Source organism: Mustela erminea, chromosome 5 (assembly GCF_009829155.1).
Source record: "Mustela erminea isolate mMusErm1 chromosome 5, mMusErm1.Pri, whole genome shotgun sequence".
In the NCBI taxonomy this organism is placed as follows: Eukaryota; Metazoa; Chordata; class Mammalia; order Carnivora; family Mustelidae; genus Mustela; species Mustela erminea.
The window spans coordinates 73,823,752-73,847,742 of NC_045618.1; the positions used below are offsets into that span (position 1 = coordinate 73,823,752).

At 39.6% G+C, this 23,991-nt stretch overlaps 2 gene segments (V, D, J or C); both read left to right on the forward strand.

Annotated features, from left to right (window-relative positions):
* The first annotated feature begins 202 nt into the window (after positions 1–202).
* On the forward strand, positions 203–22,750 carry LOC116590187. The segment is given in 4 exon segments: positions 203–327; positions 449–736; positions 10,251–10,259; positions 22,692–22,750. Coding segments are annotated over 4 exon segments (402 nt in total).
* On the forward strand, positions 10,267–11,169 carry LOC116591102. The segment is given in 2 exon segments: positions 10,267–10,378; positions 10,563–11,169. Coding segments are annotated over 2 exon segments (447 nt in total).
* Positions 22,751–23,991: the final 1,241 nt, after the last annotated feature.

Consider the following 23,991-nt stretch of genomic DNA (forward strand, 5'->3'; position numbering starts at 1 on the left):
CAAAATAGACCTGAAAAGTCAGGATTGCTATTGTTCAGACTTCCCAGGGCCACCTGAAGACTGACATGTGCCTCATCAAGTCAGGGTTGAAACAGATGTCTGACTTGGGGAGGATTCTGGCCAACATGCATGCATTTTAGTCCCTGTCCACCAGGGGGTGCAGCTTCCTACCACAATCACATTTCCTGTGTGAAATGTGGGCTTCCACTGATCATTTTTCTGTCACTCCAACATTTCTTCATGGTAAGAATGAGGAACATTTTTTAGGTGACGCTCCAGAGATGAAGTGTTCTCCAGGCTTCGTGATTGTGGTACTCTTTATGTTTGGTAAGTAAAATGCCTCTTAACAAATTTGGATTTTTTTCTTCCATTGTATCAGAAAACCTTTAACTATAATTTTATCAAACAGCTTTATACACAAGGTGACAGGTCTCTTTTCTTTTTCCAGGACAAACCCAGGGAGACTCGGTGACTCAGACGGAAGTCCAAGTGACCCTCTTAGAAGAGGCTTCCCTGACTGTGAACTGCACTTATTCAACAACTGTGTTTCCCACTCTTTTCTGGTATGTCCAGTATCCCAGTAAAGGTCTACAGCTCCTCTTGAGCTCCTCGAGAGACCAGGAGAAGAAAAGCAGCAAAGGTTTTGAAGTTACCTTGGACAGCAAATCCAAATCCTTCCACTTGGAGAAAGGCTCCGTGCAAGCATCAGATTCAGCTGTGTACTACTGTGCGATGAGTGACACAGTGACAGGGACTGCAGGGGGAGCTGAGCACAAACTGAGCAGAACAGGGTCCTGGGTGCTGAGTGTCTTTACCTGATCCACTCTGGCTCCAGCAACAGTCTGTTGTTGTTTGTCCCTCAGTGTCTGATTGGTATAAAATCATACAAGTAACTAGAGCATAGGAAACAGAAGTAACATTCCCCAACCCCAGCTGTTCCTTAGGAACATTGAGTATAGTTTGATGCCAAGAGTTCCTCAACCAGGGTGTATGTAACTCATTTAAGGTAAAACCACATACAATAAAGTGGTCATGTGCTCATCCTTGCAGTGAAGGTCCAGCCCCACAAGTTTTTCATGGCATCCTGGTGGGTATTACTGTGTCTATGACACTTTTAGAGACACACAGTGTGCCTGAGAAGGTGGCCTCTGCCTAGTATCTTCCTGACAGAGTATAGCAGGAGAGGTGATGGAGATGATCAGCCCCAAACCAGGTTTTAGTAGAGAAAGAAGGGAAGGGAAGGAAGGTGGAGAAACACATGTACCTGAGCAAGGAAAAGAGGCCAAGGACCTCTGCCCTGTTTTTTTGTTTTTGTTTTTGTTTTCCTAGTAAATCAGGTGATAGACACAAGCTGATATTCAACATGGAAGGGTGGGGACAGAAACAGAGTGGAGGAATTGGCCTAAGTCCTGGCCAGGTAAATAGATCAGTTGGCTTTCTGACCGTAAGAACTCAAGTGAGATTGTTCTCAGTACCCAGGAAATATGGTGAGAGAAAATGCTCTTGCACTCATGTTTCCTAAAAATATAGAGAGATAAGTGACACCGAGAGGGAAATCCTATAGATTTCTCTAACACCTGCTTTGGAACCTCTCACAGAGCGCCACAAATCATGGGATTGGAGAATGCATGGGAGTAAGTGAAGTTTTGCAAGGAATAATAGAAAACACAATGTCCATATTACACTGCCAGATTGGCCAGTAATGTTGCAATCTTCCTTGTTTTTAAAATATTTTTAAGATTATTTATTTAACATAGAGAGCTAGGGAGATTGACGGGGGGCGGGGTGAGGTGGGGGGAAGGCAGAGAGTGAGAAATTGATCTGAAGCAGATTCTGAGCTCAGCCTGGAGCCAGACAAAGGGCTGATCTCACCATCCTGAGATATGACCTGAGCCAAAACTAATAGTCAGTCACTTAGATAATAGTCAGTTGCTTAGCCAACTGTGCCAGGCAGTTGCCCTTGGATCTTTACATTATTATCTCCTCATCAGTATATTTTATGAATAAGCCATGACCAAAATATTAATACATTTCTTTATATAGTAATGATATATTCTTGGTTTAAATTAATTTTTATTTAATTCTTTAAAATATAAATTTTTTCAAAGCTCTAGAAATATAAATGCATGTCAATATGTACTTTAAACAATTCAAAAAGGTATATAATAATTTCCCTGACATTTGGATAAACAATGTAGACTAGGGATGCCTGGCTGGATCAATCAGTAGAACTGCAACTCTTGATCTCAAGGTTGTAAGTTCTAGCCCCACAGCATGTTATGAGATTACTTAAAGTCTTTTTTTAAAAAAAAAATCATGGTAGATTATTGCTCATCTATTGATTTGTCTAAAATTCTATTAAAAAGATAGTAAAGACATGGCAAAGGGCAGGAAGCCACAAACGTAAAGTGAAACAAGGAAAGAAGCTACTAGCAGAGGGTGACATCATCCAATTCTAGAAAATGTGTTGTATATGGAGAAAGCAAACTTGCATGAAAGACTAGCTGAAGAAGAAAACCAGGCCTAGTGTAGAAGAAATTAATTGTGTGCTGTGCCCTCCAGAAAGAGTCAGGAAAAAGAAGCACCACAGAATTTTTGATATTTGAGGAAGATGGTGTTGCCAGCATTGATGTGTGCTTGCGTTTGTGTGCTCTGTGTGCCTGTGTGCATGTGTTGAGGGTAGTGGGGTGAACAAAGTAAAGTAAGTGGACTGAGTGAGAAAACTTATAACTCACAGAATAGCCATCCATCCATAGCCCATTATAAGAAGCAATGATCACTTTCTTAACCTAGCAGGAAACTGGACGTTGCTCTTTGAGGAACTGAGAGGAGCACATATATAAATTCCCCCAAATCTGTGTATTAGTAAGCGTTTTAATTTTTGATCACCAGTTCAACTTTCCTTCCTTAAATAAGTTATTCAGTTCCTCCCTCTATCCCCTGGCAAACACTGATCTTCTTACTGTCTCCATACTTTTGCCTTTTCCAGAATGTCACATTTTCACATATGAGAATGCAGCCTTTTCAGATGGGCCTCTTTCACTTAGAAATATGCATGTAAGTTTCCTTCATGTCTATCCATTGCTTGATAATTCATTTCTTTTTAGCACTGAATAAGATTTTTTTATCTGATCTATAAAGAACTTTTCAAACTAAACACCCCAAAAAAACACAAAAAATACCGTCAAGAAATGGACAGACGAATGGACATTTCTCCAAAAAAGACACACAAATAGCCAACAGACACACGAAAAAAATGCTGAACATCACTTGGCATCAGGGAAATACAAATCAAAACCACAGTGAGATACCACCTCACACCAGTCAAAATGGCTAAAATTAACGAGTCAGGAAATGACAGATGTTGGCGAGGATGCGGAGAAAGGGGAACCCTCCCACTCTCTTGATGGGAATGCAAGCTGGTGTAGCCACTTTGGAAAACAATATGGGGGTTCCTCAAAAAGTTGAAAATAGAGCTACCCTACAACCCAGCAATCGCATTACTGGGTATTTACCCTAAGGATACAAATGTAATGATCTGAAGGGGCATGTGCACCCCAATGTTTACAGGAGCAATGTCCACAATAGCCAAACTATAAAAAGACAAACTATGGAAAGAACTTAAAAGTCCATCAACAGAAGAATGGATGAAGATGTCACACACACACACACACACACACACACACACACACACACACACAAAATGGAATATTATGCAGCCATCAAAAATGAAACCATGCCATTTGCAACAACATAAATGGAACTAGAGCGTATTATGCTAAGCAAAATAAGTCAATCAAAGAAAGACAATTATCATATCTCTCTGATATAAGGAGTTTTAGAAGCAGGGTGGGCATCATGGGGGGAAGGGAGGGAAAAAATGAAACAAGATAGGACTGGGGAGAGAGACAAATAATAAGAGACTCTTAATTTCAGGAAACAAAGTGAGGGTTGCTGGGGGGTGAGGGGAGGATAGGGTGGCTAGGTGATGGACATTGGGGAGGGTTGTGCTCTGGTGAGTGCTGTGAATTGTGTAAGACTTGTATGTACCCCTGAAACAAATAATACATTATATGATAATTTTTTAAAAACAAGCACAATGAGACACCACCTCACATCAGTCAGAATGGCTAAAATTAACAAGTCAAAACAGCAGATGTTGGTGAAGATGCAGAGAAAGGGATATCCTCTTAAGTTGTTGTGGGAATGCAAACTGTTGCAGCCACTCTGGAAACAGTATGGAGTTTCCTCAAAAAGTTAAAAATAGAGTTATCTTATGACCCAGCAATTACTTTACTAGGTATTTATCCAAAAGATACAAACATAGTGATTCGTAGGGGCACCTGTACCCCACCATTATAATAGCAAGGTCCACAATAGCTAAACTGTGGAAAGATCCCAGATATCCATGGACAGGTGAATGGATAAAGAAGATGTGGCACTTGTGTGTGTGCGCACGCACGCACACACACACGAATATTACTAAGCCATAAAAAAGAATGAAATCTTACTGATTTGCATTGATGTAGAGGGAACTAGAGGGTATTATGCTAAATGAAACAAGTCAGTCAGATAAAGACAAAAAACATATGATTTCACTCATATGTGGAATTTAAGAAATAAAACAGACGAAAATAGTGGAAGGGAAGGAAAAATAAAGTGAGAGGGAGGCAAACTCTAAGAGACTCCTAACTACAGGGAACACACTGAGGGTTGCTGGAGGGGAGGTGGTGGGTTGAGGCAGAACTGGGTGATGGGCACTAAGGAAGCACTTGAAATAATGAACACTGGGTATTATACGCAACTGATAAATTACTGAATTCTATCTCTGAGACGAATAATACAGTATATGTTAATTAAATTGACTTTAAATAAAAATTTTTTTAAAATACAACTTTGAGAAAAAAGAAGTCTCCTTTATCTGGATATGCCATAGTTTATTTACCCTTTCTTCTACTGAAGGACATCTTGATTGCTTCCATCTTTTGGCAATTATAAATAAGGCTGCTATAAATATTTGTGTGCAAGTTTTTGTGTAAGCAAGAGTTTTCCAACCATTTTGGTAAACATGTAAGACTGCCATTGCTCGATCATTTGGTAGAAGTCTGTTTAACTGAGTAAGATACTGGTAGTGTTCCAGTGTGGTGGTACCATTGTGCATTCCTGTCAGTCACGTATGAGGTATCCTGTTGCTGGACATCCTTCCTGGTATTAAATTAAAAACAAAAAACAAACAAACAAACAAAACAAAACAAAACAACAACAACAAAAAACCAGATCAACCTTGAAAATTCCCTGGGCAAAGATCACTTCAAAATCAATTAAATCCTTCAAATAAAGCTTAATTTAATTTATTTGGGCAGACTACCTTGACCTGAATCATTTTTTGCTGTACCTTTGGAAATCGTAAGTGAAACTTGAACTATTTCCCAAGTTTGGTATTTGGTGTCCACTGAGCATCTTCTGATATCGTTTACAGGAATTCTGATATATAACCAATGCTGCCTGTGAAGAGTAGACACTCCCAGACTCCTCACTATATCAACTGCTTTCTAGCAATATACCCCTGAGCCTCATTCCATATTTTGGTTTGAGTGTTCCCACTTCATGAACTGTCTTTTCAGATGTGCACATGACACTTTTATTATTAATTACTACTTTGGTGAAATTCATTGGATTGACCTGGGCTATTTTTGAGTTTCTGACACCAGCATTTGCTGGTGGTAGTATTTTGGATTTTGGCCATTCTAACAGGTGAGACTGCGCTGTCTTTTTTTTTTTTTTTTTTAATATAATTTGTATTGTGTAGCAAACACTTACCATGAGATATAGCCTTTTGAAATTTTAAGTGTACAATATGGGATTGTTGGCTATGAGCACAATGTTGTACAATAACTCTGTAATCTCTCATATGCTGCATTAGTATCTCCCTCTTACCCTGTATGCAGAGCCTATGGCAACCTTTTCTTTGATTCACTCTTTGGTTCTATAAATTTGAATATTTTAGATACCACATTAAGAGTGGAATCACATACTATTTGTCTTCCTGTGACTGGCTTATTTCAGTTACCATAATATCCTCAAGATTCATCCATGTGGTTGCATATTGTAGGATTTTCTTTTCTTTTTTCTTTTTAAGGCTGAACAGTACTCCGTTTATGTATATAGCACACTTTCTTTATCCAGTCATCTGTTGTTGGGCATTCAAGTTGTTTCCCTATCTTGGCTACTGTGAACAGTGCTGCAATGAGCATAGGAGTGCTTAATAACTCTTTGAGATTCTGATTTCAATTATTTTTAAAAGATTTTATTTATTTATTTATTTATTTATTTATTTATTGTCAGAGAAAGGAGGAGAGTACAGCAGGGGGAGGAGCAGGCATGGGGAGAAGTAGACCCCCCACTGAGTAGGGATCCTGGGATCATGACCTGAGTCAAAGGCAAACATCTAGCTGACTGAGTCACAGAGGTGTCCCCTGATTTCAGTTCTTATTATTACATACCCAGGAGTGGGATTACTGGATCATATGTTAGTTCTGTTTTCAACTTTTGAAGAACCCCTATATTGTTTTCCATGGTTAGAGCATTGTGCATTCCCACCAAGAATGCACAAGTGTTCCAATCTCTTCACATCCCTGACAACACTGTTGTTTTCTATTTTTGATAATAGTCTTCATTGTATGTATGTACATTCAGTGTATGTAATGTATAACATATGGATGATATAAAAATTTGTTGCAAATGTAGTGGCAAATACATTGAGATAGTCATCATTAAAAGGGAGTAGAAAATTACACATGTTTAAAGTATGTGCTTTTTTTTGCCACCTTTAGGTTGTGGCTAGTATCAACATTATATACTGAAATATATAATGGAATGGCCCATTTTTACATATTTATATGACTCTGTGAGGTGATATTTCACTGGGACTTTGATTCATATATTCCTGATCATTAGTGACATTGAGTATTTTCTCACATACTTGTTGGCAATTTGAGTATCTTCTTTGAAGAAATGTCTACCTAGTCCTTAGACCATTTTTAAAAGTTGGCTTATTAGTATTTTTAAACTATTATTATAGGAGTTCCTTTTATCATTTGGATATTAGCCACTTATCATATATATGTAGTTTTCAAATATTTTCTTCCACTCTGTAGGATGACTTTTGATGCTGCTGACTGTTTCCTTTGTTGTACTGAGTTTGATGTGGTCCTTCTTGTTAGTTTTTGCTTCTGTTCCCTTTGCTTTTGATGTCACATCATTGATCACTGCTAAAACCATATTGTGGAACTTCTCTCCTATGTTTTCTTTCCAGAAAAATAACTTTTAGGGTTGCCTGGGTGGCTCAGTGGGTTAAGCATTCGACTCTTGATCTAGGTTCAGGTCATGACCTCAGGATTGTAAGACTGATCCTTGTGTCAGGCTCTGGACTGAATGTGGAGCCTGTTTAATATTCTCTCTCCCTCTCCCTCCCCCAGCTTGCACGTACTCTCTTTATAAACTACAAAAAAAAAAATCTCTTAGTTTGTGACTTTTTCTATTGTTTTGCTATTTCTGCTGTAATTTTTGTTATTTCCTTCCTTCTCTAGACTTGGAACTTACTTTATTCTTTTCTTAGTTCCTTGATCTGTAAATTAGGTTATTTAGTGGGAATCTTCTGTTAGGATATTAGATCTAATAGAATTCCTAGGGGAGAATATCTAAGACAAAGGAACACTTTAATTTAGGAAGCAATGCATTAAAACATGCATTTAAAAGATAAACTGTTAAAATGATTAAGATATTTTTATGTGTAGTTATGACTCCAAGATTGTGTTTTGTGATACATTTCATTTAATAAGATACTAAAATTGTCTCCCTATTAAATAAATGTGATATGCATAAACAAGACAGTCAAAGGTCTCCCTTGATTGAAATTTGCACCTGATTTCTCATGCGGAGAATGATTATAGACAGTTTTGATGATGGTTTCTCAACTTCTCTTAATGGGCTTTTAGAGGCATTAGCAATGTGTGCTTTCAATAGCTCTTAAAGCATTCCCAGTTGTGAAAGAATGGATATATGGGGGACCACTGAAGAATGTGTAGAGGCTGTTACTCACACTTGTTTTTATCCTGTGCTCTATCAAGATGTGAAATTTGCTTAATTTCACTTTCATCCTTTTCTGCAAATCTCAATTTACTCTTGATATTTCATCTCTCCCAGTTTTCTCTCTTCTGTTCTCTTTTCTACTGGAATATTAAATGTTTGAATCTCTTCTTTTCTTCTTTAGATCTTTCCTTTGCAGCAGTAACCTTAGTTCACTAATGAGGTGTTCTCTTAGGTAGCTTTGACTGATTCCACAAGACTGACCTTCCTTGGGATCGCTCCTGTGGGTGTGGTGGGTTTAGCAGTTGAAGGAAGGGCTTTAGTCTTTCCACACGGAAGCAGCAGGAAAGTCCCATCCTATCTGCTCACCTTTCTTGGCTGTTTTCTTTCAGCACTTCCACAGATCACCTGGTGCTCATCAGGACAAAGGCACTTCTTCATCTCCTCACCTATTTAACCAATCCCCAGCCCTCTCCCTTCTGGTAACCATCAGTGTGTTCTGTTTAGTTAAGAGTCTGTTCTTCCTTTATCTCACTCTGTCTTATTTTTTCCCTTGATCTTGTTTGGCTTGTTTCTTAAATTCCACAGGAGTGAAATCATATGGTACTGGTCTTCCTCCAGCTACATTATTTTCCTCATTTTCCCCTCATTATTATACTCTTTAGCTCTGACCATGTTATTGCAAGTGGCAAAATTTCATTCTTTTATATGGCTGAGTAATATTTCATTACTCTTCACATATTTTGAATTCTAGTAAACTACCCCAATGAAACTAAAAGTTCAATGAATATTTGTGGATTTCTTTTGAACTGCAGTAAAGAAATCAAATAAATAGCACAAAATGAGATTTACCTAATTATTTTCTGATATAATTTTCTTTAAAATTCCACTTTAAAAGTAGGTTTAGGTTTACTTGTAAGCCACATTCAATCTAAGGAATAATCTTCAATTCTGACCATCTGCATTTCCTTCATCAGGAAGATTGGAATGAATAGGCCTGGGGATCTGTGTCCGAGGAGTTGCTTGGTCGGAAGGCATCTTAGTTGACCCCTTCAGTCCTCTAGGGGGCACTCTAGGCCTAACAAGAAGCAAAAACTTCCTGGTGGTCCAAGCTTGAACAATTAAAGAGAGAACAGAAATCATGTGAGCCAGTCCAATTATAGATAGGAAAGGTGGGGAGAGAGTGGGACCAGGTTTGTGTAAAGCTCATCTAAGGTTTTCAGTTCTGCCATTGCATATCAACTTCAGACATCTGTAGGCCATATCTCTAGAAATCCATTATAGAGATAATTCTTAGAGACAGGTGACAGGATAGGGATAGTTCTGGACCTTGTGACCAAGGAAATGAGACAGAAAACATTCTTTTACCTGGTATCAGTTGTTATGAATAAAAGCCCCTAAACCTACTGGCATTGAAATTATTTCAAAATCCCCAATATCCTACCTTTTTATATACCTCTGCTCAGAGTGGAGGGAACAAGAAAAAAGAAAAAAAAAAAAAGGAACAAAAATAGAAGGAAAGGAAGAGATCAATATTGACTTTGACCAGCAAAATGTGACTTGGCCCGCCTCAGCTATGTGGGTGAAAGAGTATCCACCAGTAGCACAGGAGAGGTGGAGAGGTGGAAATTAAATCAAAGGGGGCATTATGCAGAAATGTATTTTTCACCAACAAAATTCTGGTTGGAATAATTTTTTATGCAGATGTTGGCTGCCTGTTTTGGTTTATAGAACTCTCCCGACTTCAAGAAATTGTAGTTACTTCTGCAGTGCACAATGCATGCTACCAGATAGTTTTCCTTTATCAGTATTTATACATAGCTGAATTCTCACATTGTCTAAGTATGCAATTTGGGGAATGGAGTGTCTCTTCCCTATGAGTCTTCAAGGTTCTATGTAACCTCCTTTGGGACATTGACACTTCTAGAAGGATCATTTAGCTTTCCTCACATGCTAACCCATAAATCTTACATAAAGTGTTTTCAGGAAAATCCCTTATATCTTCCTTTATTGGAAATTTGGCACCTACCTCTCTGCCTTGCTGGCAAGCATACTTTTGGAGAGATTACTGTGCACTGCTACTGGGTCACTGTGGGTGGAGTCTGGAGTTCTGTGAATGACAGAGCTGAGGTGTGATTGGTGCTCAGTGGTTCTGTTGGAAGCGATTGAGGGTAAGAACACAATTTTTCTACACTCTGCAGACTGGAGTGTTCCTAATACAGCCACTGAAAAAGAAACATGAAGACAGACTGGGGAGCTCTGCTGGGGCTTCTGTGGGTCCATGTTTGCTGTGAGTTGCATTCCTTATGGGTATTGGGAGGAGTCCACAGCCCAGTGGTGAGGGGAGTGAGCGGACAGAGAACTCCTGGAAGGCCCTACATCATTGGGATTGGTTCTTTGAATATTTTACAGGTTTGAAAATGGCACCGCTGACTCCCCAGTCATATCGTTTGTGTTTTTCCCTTTTCACACAGGGGTGAGAGGGATGACGGTGGAGCAGAATCCTTCAGACCTGAGCCTCCAGGAGGGAGCCAACTCTACTCTCAAGTGCAATTTTTCTAGCACAGTGAACAGAGTGCAGTGGTTCCGACAGAATCCTGGGGGCGGCGGCTTCACCTCATTGTTTTACATATTTTCGGGGATGAAGCAGAGTGGAAGGTTAACCTGCACAGTGAATACTAAGGAACAGTCTAGCACCCTCCACATCACGGCCTCCCGACTGGAAGACTCAGCCACCTACCTGTGTGCGGGGGAGGCACAGTGCTCCCCGGTGATCTGCAGCCTGCACCCAAACTGCAGCTGCACCTGCAGCCCCCGCCTCTCCCTGGGGCTGGCATTTGCCTCCATAGCAGCCTTCGCATATTTTTAGACTTAAGTTACAGCACTTTTTTCCCTTCTAAATTAGAACTACCAGTGCTCTCAATTCACTTGCTTTTCCTGCCCTTTTTCTTCCAAAAAGCCCTTTGTAGGTAAAAAGTTCTACCATGGAACCTTTGGAGCAAGTGACAGAGATGCCCATATCCAGTACCCTGGGAAGACAGATGTCCTGGCAGCTAGCATATAAATTATTTGAAAATAGCCAAATGGAAAAGGCTTGAAAAAATAGATGGTCATCAAAAATAGAGAGAGTTGACTAAAATTTTTAGTTACCTGTAAATGTTTTACTATCAAAGGATAGTAATGAGAACATGTGTAATGTTTTCTCCAGTCTGTATTCACCATTTTCCCCTTGAAAATACAAATAAAATAAAATAAAATAATTTTATTGAGGGTCAGGCACTCTATTTATCTAATTGCATATATTTTTTATTTTAGTAAGGTAAACCCTGTGAATAAGAACTTTTATTTCATGCAAGAATCAATGAGGATTTTAGAGCGTAAGTGCTTTAGTGGAGCTCTTATTATTCCGAAAGTTAGTGAATCTGAGGTGATATAAGAGCTTATCCTCTGAGTATCTGATATAGAAGACACTTTAGAATCACAAAATCTTAATGATTTCCATTGATCAGTTTTACAATATGTTAACATATCACTGACAGAAGTATTTAAGTCATTTCTAAATAGCACCTTGTGTGGACGAGTTTATGAGAATTTTCATTCCACTCCATGAAAATCATGCTCTTCCTTGCATTTTGCATGAATTTATTCCTCATGATTTTATAACATTATTCCCAGTCTGGGGAAGGGAGAAGACAGCTTTCAGGATTACCATAAAAGAATCCTTCCCTCTTGTAACCAGAGACAAAGACTGCATGAAATACATGCAGAAAGATTCCAGTAAAAATGGGATTCCAGCCTGCACTGGCTTCTATGTTGAGAAAAGGGCATTGACAGGAAAGCCTGTGCCCCTGAAAATTCAGATGAAGGTAAATGGGCAGATTCCCTGAAGCTGGGAGGAAACTCAGTTTCTTGAGCATGGGACCTGTGCAGTTACACAGCCCCCCAAATCTCCCAAGGAACCCTGACTTTTGATGCTGTGCCCTGTCTTGAAATTAATACTAGTTTTAACTTTATGCTTGCCTTTTATAAGTGAGTCCTATAAGTGGGAGGAACAAGTGCCTGAGCAGAGAGGTACATGCGGCACCAGGACACAGGCGGGAACACATGCAGGCTCAGCTTTTGGGTCACAGCAGGCTGTGTGTGACCTGAGCAGTTGATGGGACCACCTGTGGTGTCTGTGCCTGCTTTGGACTAGCTGGGGCTTTGACATACAGCCAAGGGTGTAGTAAATTATGTTGGGAAATTACTACAGATTGAAAGTGTATGCCTAGACATTTCAAGAAAGCAGTTTGGCAGTTTCTTATGGGACTAAACATATTCTTACCGTATGATGCAACAATGAATTTCCTGATTATTTTCCCAAAGGGTTTTAAAAATTATGTCCACACAAATTTGTACACAGGTGTTTTATAGCAATTTTATTCGTAATTTCCAAAACCTTGAGGTAAGTTGCATGTCTTTCAATAAGTGAATGAATAAATAAATGGTGGTACATCCAAACAATGGAATATGATTTGCTGCTAAAAAGAAATGAGCCATGAAGCCATGAAGACATAGGGGAAACCTGTATGCATTTTACTAAGTGAATACAGCTGATCTGCAAAGGCTAGGTAGGGTATGATTCTGATCCTATGACTTTTTAGAAAAGGCAAAACTAAGGAGGGAGTAAAAGATTGTGGTTGTCAAAGGTTGAGGGGAGCAGCAGGGATGAAGAGCACAGAGAATACTTAGTGTAGTGAGCCTAGTCTCTGTGATACGATAATGGTGGATACATACTTACATTTGTTCACACCCATAGAATGCACAATAGCTGGAGTGAACCCTAGATAAACTCTGGGCTTTGGATGATATGATCTGGCAGCTCCTTCACTGTGAAAATTGTCCAGGGGAGGTTGATAATAGGAGAGGCTATACCTGTGTGGGGGCAGGAGTTGCATCGGATACCCAGTACATCAGCTGTTTTTCTTTGAACCTAGTTGAAATGGTTGAAAATAAGAGAGTCCTTAAAAAATTAAATTGAGAGACATGAAACTAATAAGTATGAAGAGTTAAAACATTTTTGATACATGATTCCTCTAGAAACATTACCTAATGAGAATTCTTCCTTGCTTTTTGAAAGATGTTCCCAAGTTTTCATTTTGGAATGATCTCAAAAATTGTGTAGATATCCATGGCTGGAAAGAAGGAAACTCCAAAGTAAAGTTTCAAGGAGAAAGCCAGAATCCAAAAAGAAATTAAGCTGTCTTAAAAAGTACTTCTCTCAATAGAAACCAAAAAAACAATAGAACAAATCAACGAAACTAGGAGCTGCTTCTTTGAAAGAATTAATAAGATTGATAAACCCCTGGCCAGACTTATCAAAAAGAAAAGAGAAAGGACCCAAATAAATAAAATCATGAATGAAAGAGGAGAGATCACAACTAACACCAAAGAAATACAAACTATTATAAGAACATACTATGAGCAACTCTACGCCAACAAATTTGACAATCTGGAAGAAAGGGATGCATTCCTAGAAACATATAAACTACCACAACTGAACCAGGAAGAAATAGAAAGCCTGAACAGACCCATAACCAGTAAGGAGATTGAAACAGTCATTAAAAATCTCCAAACAAACAAAAGCCCAGGGCCAGACGGCTTCCCGGGGGAATTCTACCAAACATTTAGAGACGAACTAATTCCTATTCTCCTGAAACTGTTCCAAAAAATAGAAATGGAAGGAAAACTTCTGAACTCATTTTATGAGGCCAGCATCACCTTGATCCCAAAACCAGACAAGGATCCCATCAAAAAAGACAGCTATAGACCAATATCCTTGATGAACACAGATGCGAAAATTCTCACCAAAATACTAGTCAATAGGATTCAACAGTACATTAAAAGGATTATTCACCACGACCAAGTGGGATTTATTCCAGGGCTGCAACGTTGGTTCAACATCTGCAAATCAGTCAATGTGATACAACACATCAATAAAAGAAAGAACAAGAACCATATGATACTCTCAATAGATGCTGAAAAAGCATTTGACAAAGTACAGCATCCCTTCCTGATCAAAACTCTTCAAGTGTAGGAATAGAAGGCACATACCTCAATATCATCAAAGCCATCTATGAAAAACCCACCGCAAATATCATTCTCAATGGAGAAAAACTGAAAGCTTTTCCGCTAAGGTCAGGAACAGGGCAGGGATGTCCATTATCACCACTGCTATTCAACATAGTACTAGAAGTCCTAGCCTCAGCAATCAGACAACAAAAGGAAATTAAAGGCATCCAAATCGGCAAAGAAGAAGTCAAATTATCACTCTTCGCGGATGATATGATACTATATGTGGAAAACCCAAGACTCCACTCCAAAACTACTAGAACTTGTACAGGAATTCAGTAAAGTGTCAGGATATAAAATCAATGCACAGAAATCAGTTGCATTTCTCTACACCAACAACAAGACAGAAGAAAGAGAAATTAAGGAGTCAATCCTATTTACAATTGCACCCAAAACCATAAGATACCTAGGAATAAACCTAACCAAAGAGGCACAGAATCTATACTCAGAAAACTATAAAGTACTCATGAAAGAAATTGAGGAAGACACAAAGAAATGGGAAAATGTTCCATGCTCATGGATTGGAAGAATAAATATTGTGAAAATGTCTATGCTACCTTAAGCAATCTACACATTTAGTGCAATTCCTATCAAAGTACCATCCATCTTTTTCAAAGAAATGGAACAAATAATGCTAAAATTTATATGGAACCAGAAAAGACCTCGAATAGCCAAAGGGATATTGAAAAAGAAAGCCAACGTTGGTGGCATCACAATTCCGGACTTCAAGCTCTATTACAAAGCTGTCGTCATCAAGACAGCATGGTACTGGCACAAAAACAGACACATAGATCAATGGAACAGAATAGAGAGCCCAGAAATAGACCCTCAACTCTATGGTCAACTAATCTTCGAAAAAGCAGGAAAGAAAGTCCAATGGAAAAAAGACAGCCTCTTCAATAAATGGTATTGGGAAAATTGGACAGCCACATGCAGAAAAATGAAATTGGACCATTTCCTTACACCACACACAAAAATAGACTCAAAATGGATGAAGGACCTCAATGTGAGAAATTTTTTGAAGGACTTCAATGTGAGAAATTTTCTCAAAAAATCCTTGAGGAGAACACAGGCAGCAAGCAACCTCTTCGACCTCAGCCGCAGCAACATCTTCCTAGGAACATCACCAAAGGCAAGGGAAGCAAGGGCAAAAATGAACTATTGGGATTTCATCAAGATCAAAAGCTTTTGCACAGCAAAGGAAACAGTTAACAAAATCAAAAGACAACTGACAGAATGGGAGAAGATATTTGCAAATGACATATCAGATAAAGGACTAGTGTCCAGAATCTATAAAGAACTTAGCAAACTCAACACCCAAAGAACAAATAATCCAATCAAGAAATGGGCAGAGGACATGAACAGACATTTCTGCAAAGAAGACATCCAGATGGCCAACAGACACATGAAAAAGTGCTCCATATCACTCGGCATCAGGGAAATACAAATCAAAACCACAATGAGATATCACCTCACACCATTCAGAATGGCTAAAATCAACAAGTCAGGAAATGACAGATGCTGGCGAGGATGCCGAGAAAGGGGAACCCTCCTACACTGTTGGTGGGAATGCAAGCTGGTGCAGCCACTCTGGAAAACAGCATGGAGGTTCCTCAAAATATTGAAAATAGAACTACCCTATGACCCAGTAATTGCACTACTGGGTATTTACCCTAAAGATAGAAACGTAGTGATCCGAAGGTGCACGTGCACCTGAATGTTTATAGCAGCAATGTCCACAATAGCCAAACTATGGAAAGAACCTACATGTCCATCAACAGATGAATGGATCAAGAAGATGTGACGGGGCGCCTGGGTGGCTCAGTGGGTTAAGCCGCTGCCTTCGGCTCAGGTCATGATCTCAGGGTCCTGGGATCGAGTCCCGCATCGGGCTCTCTGCTCAGCAGGGAGCCTGCTTCCTTCTCTCTCTCTCTCTGCCTGCCTCTCAGTGTACTTGTAATTTCTCTCTGTCAAATAAATAAATAAAATCTTTAAAAAAAAAAAAAAAGAAGATGTGGTATATATACACAATGGAATACCATGCAGCCATCAAAAGAAATGAAATCTTGCCATTTGCGACAACATGGATGGAACTAGAGCGTATCATGCTTAGCCAAATAAGTCAAGCAGAGAAAGACAACTATCATATGATCTCCCTGATATGAGGAAGTGGTGATGCAACATGGGGGCTTAAGTGGGTAGGAGAAGAATAAATGAAACAAGATGGGATTGGGAGGGAGCCAAACCATAAGTGACTCTTAATCTCACAAAACAAACTGAGGGTTGCTGGGGGGAGGGGGGTTGGGAGAAGGGGGTGGGGTTATGGACATCGGGGAGAGTATGTGCTTTGGTGAGTGCTGCGAAGTGTGTAAACCTGGCGATTCACAGACCTGTACCCCTGGGGATAAAAATATATGTTTATAAAAAATGAAAAATTAAAAAAAAAGTACTTCTCTCTTTCTGTATTAGTAAGCTCATTTACCCCCTCTAGGTTGCCTCAACTGCCAACATTCTTTCTTTCTTCTGTAGGATATATAAATTATATGTTTTATATATATATATGTGTGTGTGTGTGTGTGTGTGTGTGTGCATATATATATATGATATATATATATCATATATATATGAGATACATCTCCAGAAGAATATCCTGCCTTCACATGCCTCAGCCATGAATCCCCCTGATCTCACTGCCTGTGAAGAACTTTCACTCAGTGAATAAATCCCATTTTATTACATTTTCATATGGATTTAACTCTCCTTGATACATTATTGATCTTCTAGAAGAAATGAAAATCCTGATAGGATTTCATTCTGAGGATCGTATCTCTGCTTCTGAAGATGCCTCTGCCATTGGCTAAGATCAACCTCAGACATACTCGGTCACCTGTGGCTGTGAAAATAGTCTTGGAGTTCCATGATGCAGGTAATTTCACCCACAATGACACTTGTCCACAGTGCACACCACCAGTCATCAACAAATATTTGTTTTGTTATATAGTACAAAAGAAATTTAATGCTGGAAGTGCTCTTAGAAATTCTTGAGTCCAACTTCATTTACACATCAGAGACTGTAACCAAGATAACAGTAAGAAACAATTAGGTATTGAATGAGTGAGGCGAGAAAGAAAGTGGGTTTCCTCACTTCCTCTTTGACATTAAACATTTTGACTGTTGGTACAGTCAACTCTCTGGGAATCGCAAGGTCTGGAGCAAGACCAGAGAAGGAATAGTCTGAAGAAAGAGGCATTTGAAATATCAAATGACCTTCTCTCTCTTACTCTAATCTTTGGCTTCTATGTTCCTTTTACAAATGGTTTTTCTCTGTAACAGACAAATGAGGACAATAGGTTTGGCAGAAAGGGAAGGGTTTCCATTTTCTTTGTTTAAGAGACTGAATCTTGATTTTTTCCTGAGTTCAAACATGGACACCAGGCCCATCACTGAATAAATAGCAATAGCATCTACCTCTTTCCAAATTACTAACAGTGACTCAGCAGTGTGCAGGCATGTAAACCCTGATCTCCATGTTCTTACTGTACAGTTCATCCCTGATCTAAGATATAATTTCCTTGAACGATTGCTGCCTTAATGCATGTGAGTCCATCAGAGGCACAGGCTAAGAGAACATTTCCCCAGCAAATTCATAGAGATGTGACCACAAGATGGCAGTTGACCTGTGCTGATGCAGAATACATGGAGGGTTCATTTTAGTGCATCTGATGGACTAGACTATGGCAGAAGCAGATCCTTTTTCTTATTGGCTGGTAACAATGTGGGAAGTTACTCTGTTAGAGAAAAGAAGGGACAGCCTGATAAGAGAAGGTGCTGAGCTGGCTGGAGGCTACAATTCTGAACCTACCTGGGAGGAACCATGAAGTCATCCATGGGAACTTTTATCTTGTTCCCGTGGCTGCAGCTGAACTGTGAGTTCAGAGTATATTAGTGGATATTCTTCAGAACTCAAGACTGGCTTTACTCAGGTTTCCTCCACTTAGTGTTGAAAAAGAGCATTCTGAAGCACAATAACCTGGAATCTCTTCTCCTTTCTCTAACCTTTTCTTTCTGCACAGGGTTCAGCCAGGGAGAGAATGTGGAGCAGCATTCTCCTACCCTGAGTGTCCAGGAGGGAAGCAGCTCTGTTATCAACTGCAGTTATTCAGACAGTACCTCAGACTACTTCCCCTGGTATAAGCAAGAACCTGGAAAAGGTCCCCTGCTCCTTACATACATTCATTCAACTGTGGCCACAAAAGAAGACCAAAGACTCACTCTCTCATTGAATGAGACGGCCAAACATTTCTCCCTGTGCATCAGAGACACCCATCCTGAAGACTCAGCTGTGTACTTCTGTGCAGCAAGCACACATTGCTTCCCACGCACCTGCTGCCTACACTCAAACCTGGGATTGGGGCAGCCTTAGACAGACCTTCAAGGATAGGTTTTGTGCTGTTGTTTGTCTGTAGGTGGAAGCTAACATGTTAGACTATTAAGATAGAGATGACCCAAACAGGGTGAAAACATTTTGTTGGATGATTCTTGTTTTTGGATTCTTGAAGTGATTTAATAATGTTTTATTTTGAAATTCAAGTTTTCAGGATGACTTCATATTTGCTATTCAGACTCCTCTCCTACAAATAACCAGTAATACAGTCCTTATTATGGATGGCTACTTAATACTGTGTTTCAAAGCAAAATTTATAATTTTTCAATTCTAAAACATTACATGTCAAATAGAGAAATACATAAAGTACAAATATGAAAGTGATAATTTTGTAATCACATAATATTGCTAATATAATTCTTATTATAATTAGGATCATGATTTTTTTCACTTTATGTGTTTTGATTTGATTATTCCACACTTCATCAAGTCTTTCCCTCAAACATCTGCTTTTTTTAAAACTACTTTTTTAAGTTTTCATTTAACATGTGCTTTAATATAGCTCTGTGGTATATTTTAATTAATTACACCTTCAAATCAATTTTGTTCCTCTGTATTTGGGGCAATATTTGACAGCCATTTCTTTTTCTTAAAAAGATTTTATGTGTTTATTTGAGAGAGAGAAAAAAATAGAGTGCAAATATGAGTCGAAGGAGGGGCACAGGGAAAGGGAGAAGCAGATTCCTCTCTCAGCTTGGAGCAGGATCCTGGGAACCTGATATCATGACACAACCTGAAGTCAGTTGCCTGGTTTACTGAACCACCCAGGCACCCCTGACCACCATTTCTATGTGCTTTGATTAATGTCTTATTCAAAAATTGTGCCCCAGTTTTTCCAAGCACACAGCTAGTAAGTACTATTTGAGTGTATAAAGGGAATTAGATAGTGATCTGACAATGTGAGCTTCAGATAAAGCTCAGAAATCTGTTCTCATTTACACAATTCTGTATGTATCTGTTCACAATAATTCTCTCATACAATTTAGGACACAGAATTTTGTATTTCATACATTTCTATATTTTCAGTACCTAGGAAAATTTTTCCACATGATTATCAATAGATGATAACAAAAGAAGGAAAGGACAATTCTGTTACTGACTCATAATTTTAAGCTAAGCTTTCTGTTTGAATTATATTTATAAATTAATTTGCAAAAATAAAAGTCTTTAAAGTGTATGTGATTATTTGATTGTTTGAGTACATAGTATTTCTTTCCATTTTTATATCTCTCTTAATGATGTTCTGCTGTTAGAAGATTATTCAATTTATTCTTGAACTTGTAAGTTTTTGTTATCATAATAAGAGCCTTTATTTCTGAGATATATGGGAAAATTTTTGTATGCATGTGTCAACCGCCTTACTATTAGTAGATTGCACAAAGGCATTTGGACTAATGGCTAATGTAGAGATGACGTGCTACCAACCTCCCTCCACATGTTCATGTTCGACTGAATTAAACATTACTAACCGTTACATATATTTAAAAAAATCATTTCTCTAGTGTTGCAAAGAAATCAATGGAATAAAACAAACTGAGTAAATATTTAATTCTGTCATTCCTACCCCCACCCCTGCTCAAGGGCAGGGTCCTTTCAAGGTCCCTCAAGTCTTCCTAACTAACGATGTATATAATTGGTAATTGGTAAGGTGACAGTGGTTCCTTTTAGCTGAGTTATGGTTGCTAGGTATTTAGTAACTGGCTTTCTCTTACTGGGGAAGTCCCCAGATTAAATTCAGCTTATCACATCTGACCAAAGGAGGTCAAAACTGTGCCCAGCACGTCAATGGGCTTGATTCCTTCCCCCTTATACTGCCAACTCCTGTGCAGTAGAAGGAAGACGACTTCTGATTGGAGCCTTTCCTCCAAGCCTGATAATGGAGTCAGAAGGAGGCAGGCTTCTATATTATTCATTTGTTTCTTCTTAAATCAATTAGAAGCAAGACAGAGGGTGCAGTTCCTACAGGTTTGAATGCTTGATCAGACTGAGGTGAGAATTGATGCAGTGGAAGAAAACAAGTGTTTTAGCCTGAGTGTGCTCTGAGTCTCAGACCCAGACACATTCAGGTTTAAACCTTCATCATGTTTGGTGTATTTGTTTCTTACGTCCTGGGACAAGGTAGTACAAACTTTTAGGCCTTCTCTTGATCCTGTGAAGCCAGATTGGGTGCCAAGAGTCTCCTTTTTGTTTCCTTTCTCTAGGACGGTGCTGACTGAATTTGTGTGATTTCTCCCAATCCGGGAGAGTGGGCCTACTCTCTGTGCATGCACAGCAGCTGCTTACAAAAGCTCACTGCTGTTGCCCCCTGTGTGCACTGGTGGAAGGCCACAGGATGGGATGATGTGTGGGTGAGGGACTGAGTGTTGTGCGTGCTCATGGACCATTTGTGGGGGTCTGTAGGCAGGCCATCTCCAGTGGGCCACGGGCAGATTCCTAATGAAGGCTGTGCCATGGTTTGTAGGGTACATGCTGGGTGCTACCCCTCAAGAGCCCTGGGTGCTGTTCTGCTGGGAGCACCCCACTCCCCAGTGAGCAGTGCACCTCAGTATTCTGGATGGGTCTAGACGATGGTTCTCTTTGGCAGCATCCTCCAGAGGCTGGGGAGACAGATGTCACTCGCATGTTCTTACTTCCCTCCGTGGGGGATTCACAGGCTGGATCTTCCATATACACTCATCTCTGGCTTCTTATGATTCTCTAGACAACCTCTAAACTCTAAACTCTAGACAACCTCTTAAACTCTTAGAGTTTAAGATCTCTAATATGAATAAATTTTTCAGTTCTTGTCAGTGAAGGGTGCATGATGTCATACTAGTTAGTAAACATGCAACCAAGGATCCATTTCTTATACTTTATTTGCTGAACAGATAATAAGTAGCACCTAATAAGATCATTTCACTGATCTCAATGGCAACTTGTTCTGGGATTTTGTTCAGAGCACCAAAGGTTAAGATCTTGTAAAGGTGAATAAATGAAAGGCCAGGAGAGAAATCTGTGTCTGAATAAAAGTAAAGGACCATGGGCTTTCTTATCTATTTTAGTTTGTGATGCTGGAATAAGTATGGGTTGGGACATCTGAGTTATGTGGGCTACAGTGAGAAATTTATGGTAAGACAGCATAGGACATTGTGAGGGTAGGATGCAGGGCCACCTGGGATAAGGTTAACATGTACCAGACACTAGTAGCTGTGAACTACATTAAAAACGTATTGACTGACACTGACTACATCATTTTTTGTCAATTGGCATGGCCAAGAGATATTCACCAATTTAACCACTTGAATTAATTTTACTTCTGGTAAGTGATTGGATTTTAAAAGGAAGTCCAGAGTAGTAATTGCATGATCAGTCTGGTATTGTCTATTTCAATATTTAAGATAAGATTATTAAAAATCTATTAACTCAGAATTTGGTCTGAGAGTGTTTAAAACGTCTGTCCTGGACATGGACACTTCTTGAATGACAGAAGCAAAATCATGAGATTCCCTACACTGAGAAATCTATTAGAGTTGAATAATGGGAGGAGTAATGAATATTTCACACTTATTCACCCAGCTGGTAGGAAAATGTTGGGTGTTTTTAGATAGTTATAGTCTATCCCTTAGAGAGGAGGCCAGTTTGCCTGTATGTGGTTCCATCATATTTCATGCAGACATATGCAATGCAAGTTCTGAAGATGCTTCAACCAATTTGCCTGAGGCTACAATGATTTTGAGGCAAAGATGTTAAGCTTTGGCTACTTTATCAAGAGACAGACAATGATAGGCAATGGTTCTTCGCTGTTTGCCATGATGTGGAGGAATATCCTTGGGGCACAGCCTTACTTTTAATACATACACAGGGAAAGTTTTATTACAATCACTTATTATATCATCAAGAGTCCTATGGAGGTATATGGGGTCACCTAGTGCATATTCACTTCAGAACTGAGCACACAAAGCATGGAAGCTTACTGTGGTTCAACTGAGGTAAGGGCAAAATGTAAAGTTAAAGGATTGATAACATAGTTACCAAACTCTGGTGTCTATTCTGGCCTTTCTGAACACAGCTGAGCCGTGGAAACTAAACAGTAAAGAGAAGACCTCGGTGACAGGATCTATTGTCTGAGGGCTGCAACCTGAACCCTTCAACAAAGAATGATTAGATTTTTCTGCTTTTGGGTCTGTACATAGTTATCTGTAGAGACATGGGTAGTGAGGAGGAACACTGGCATAACAATAGATACACTGAAAGAGCTGCAGTGAATGTCTAAACACTGCCTTCTTGTCATGTGATGTATTTCTACCTTAGATAAAAGAGCAGTATACATAGTGTGAGGATACATCATTCCTAATCCTATGTTGTTTTCATAATCCATTACATGAAGTATTTTCATGTAGGTGCCACCCAACTACTTTCATCACAGATGCAATGAATGTACATATCATAGTAGGTTAAACCATCAATCTTCATTTCAATATAAAATCTGATTTTCAGATGTAATTGTTTCCAAGTTAAGGGTTGTATAATGCAAAAAGGATGTTGGGTAGTGAGACTTTCCCTGGCACATTAAGAACTATGACATGACCCACACAACTTGGTACACCAAGATACCCTGTTTCCTGTTTTGGGGCCACAGCAGCACATACACAGCAGTCCTTCCCTCACCTTGTCAGGCTCCCCTCACAATGCCAAACTCTGATACAGAAGAATAAGGAGAAGGAGAAGGAGGAGGAAGAGGAGGGGAAAGAGGAGGGGAAGGGGGAGGGGGGGGGAAGGAGGGGGAGGGAGAAAAGGAGGGGGAGAAGGGGGAGGAGGGGGAGAAGGGGGAGGAGAAGCTAGAAGAGGAGGAGGAGAGGGGGTGGGAGGAGGGGGAGGGGGAGGAGTGGGAGCGGAAGGAGGAGGAGGAGAACTCAAACATGTTGCTCCCCAGCCTTCTCAAGGTGTTTGTGGTTTCCATGCGGCTAGGTGGGGAGAACCCTTGTTCGAATGTTCCTCCTCTATGTCCTAAAACAGGGTGATGGGCAGTGTCTTGTGGGTGTTGTGGGAAGGAGGGATAATAACATGTAAACTACAATTTCTTTGTGCCACATCACTTATTCTGACACCCCTAATTCCATGTTTTTTCCTTCAGGATCCAGTATTGTCCAGAAGGTAGCTCGAGCCCAACCAGCGAAGTTAGTGCTAGAGAAGGGGGCTAACATTCTGAAAAGCACATATGACCCTAGTGATCTAAGTGATAGTCTATGGTGGTAGAAGTAGCCCAGCTGTGGAGTGATGACATTCCTATTCATCAGGGTTCTTAGAACCAGCAATATGCTATCCTCCTAAGGAGACTAAAGGCCCTCTTCTCTGTTCGTTCCATCTTA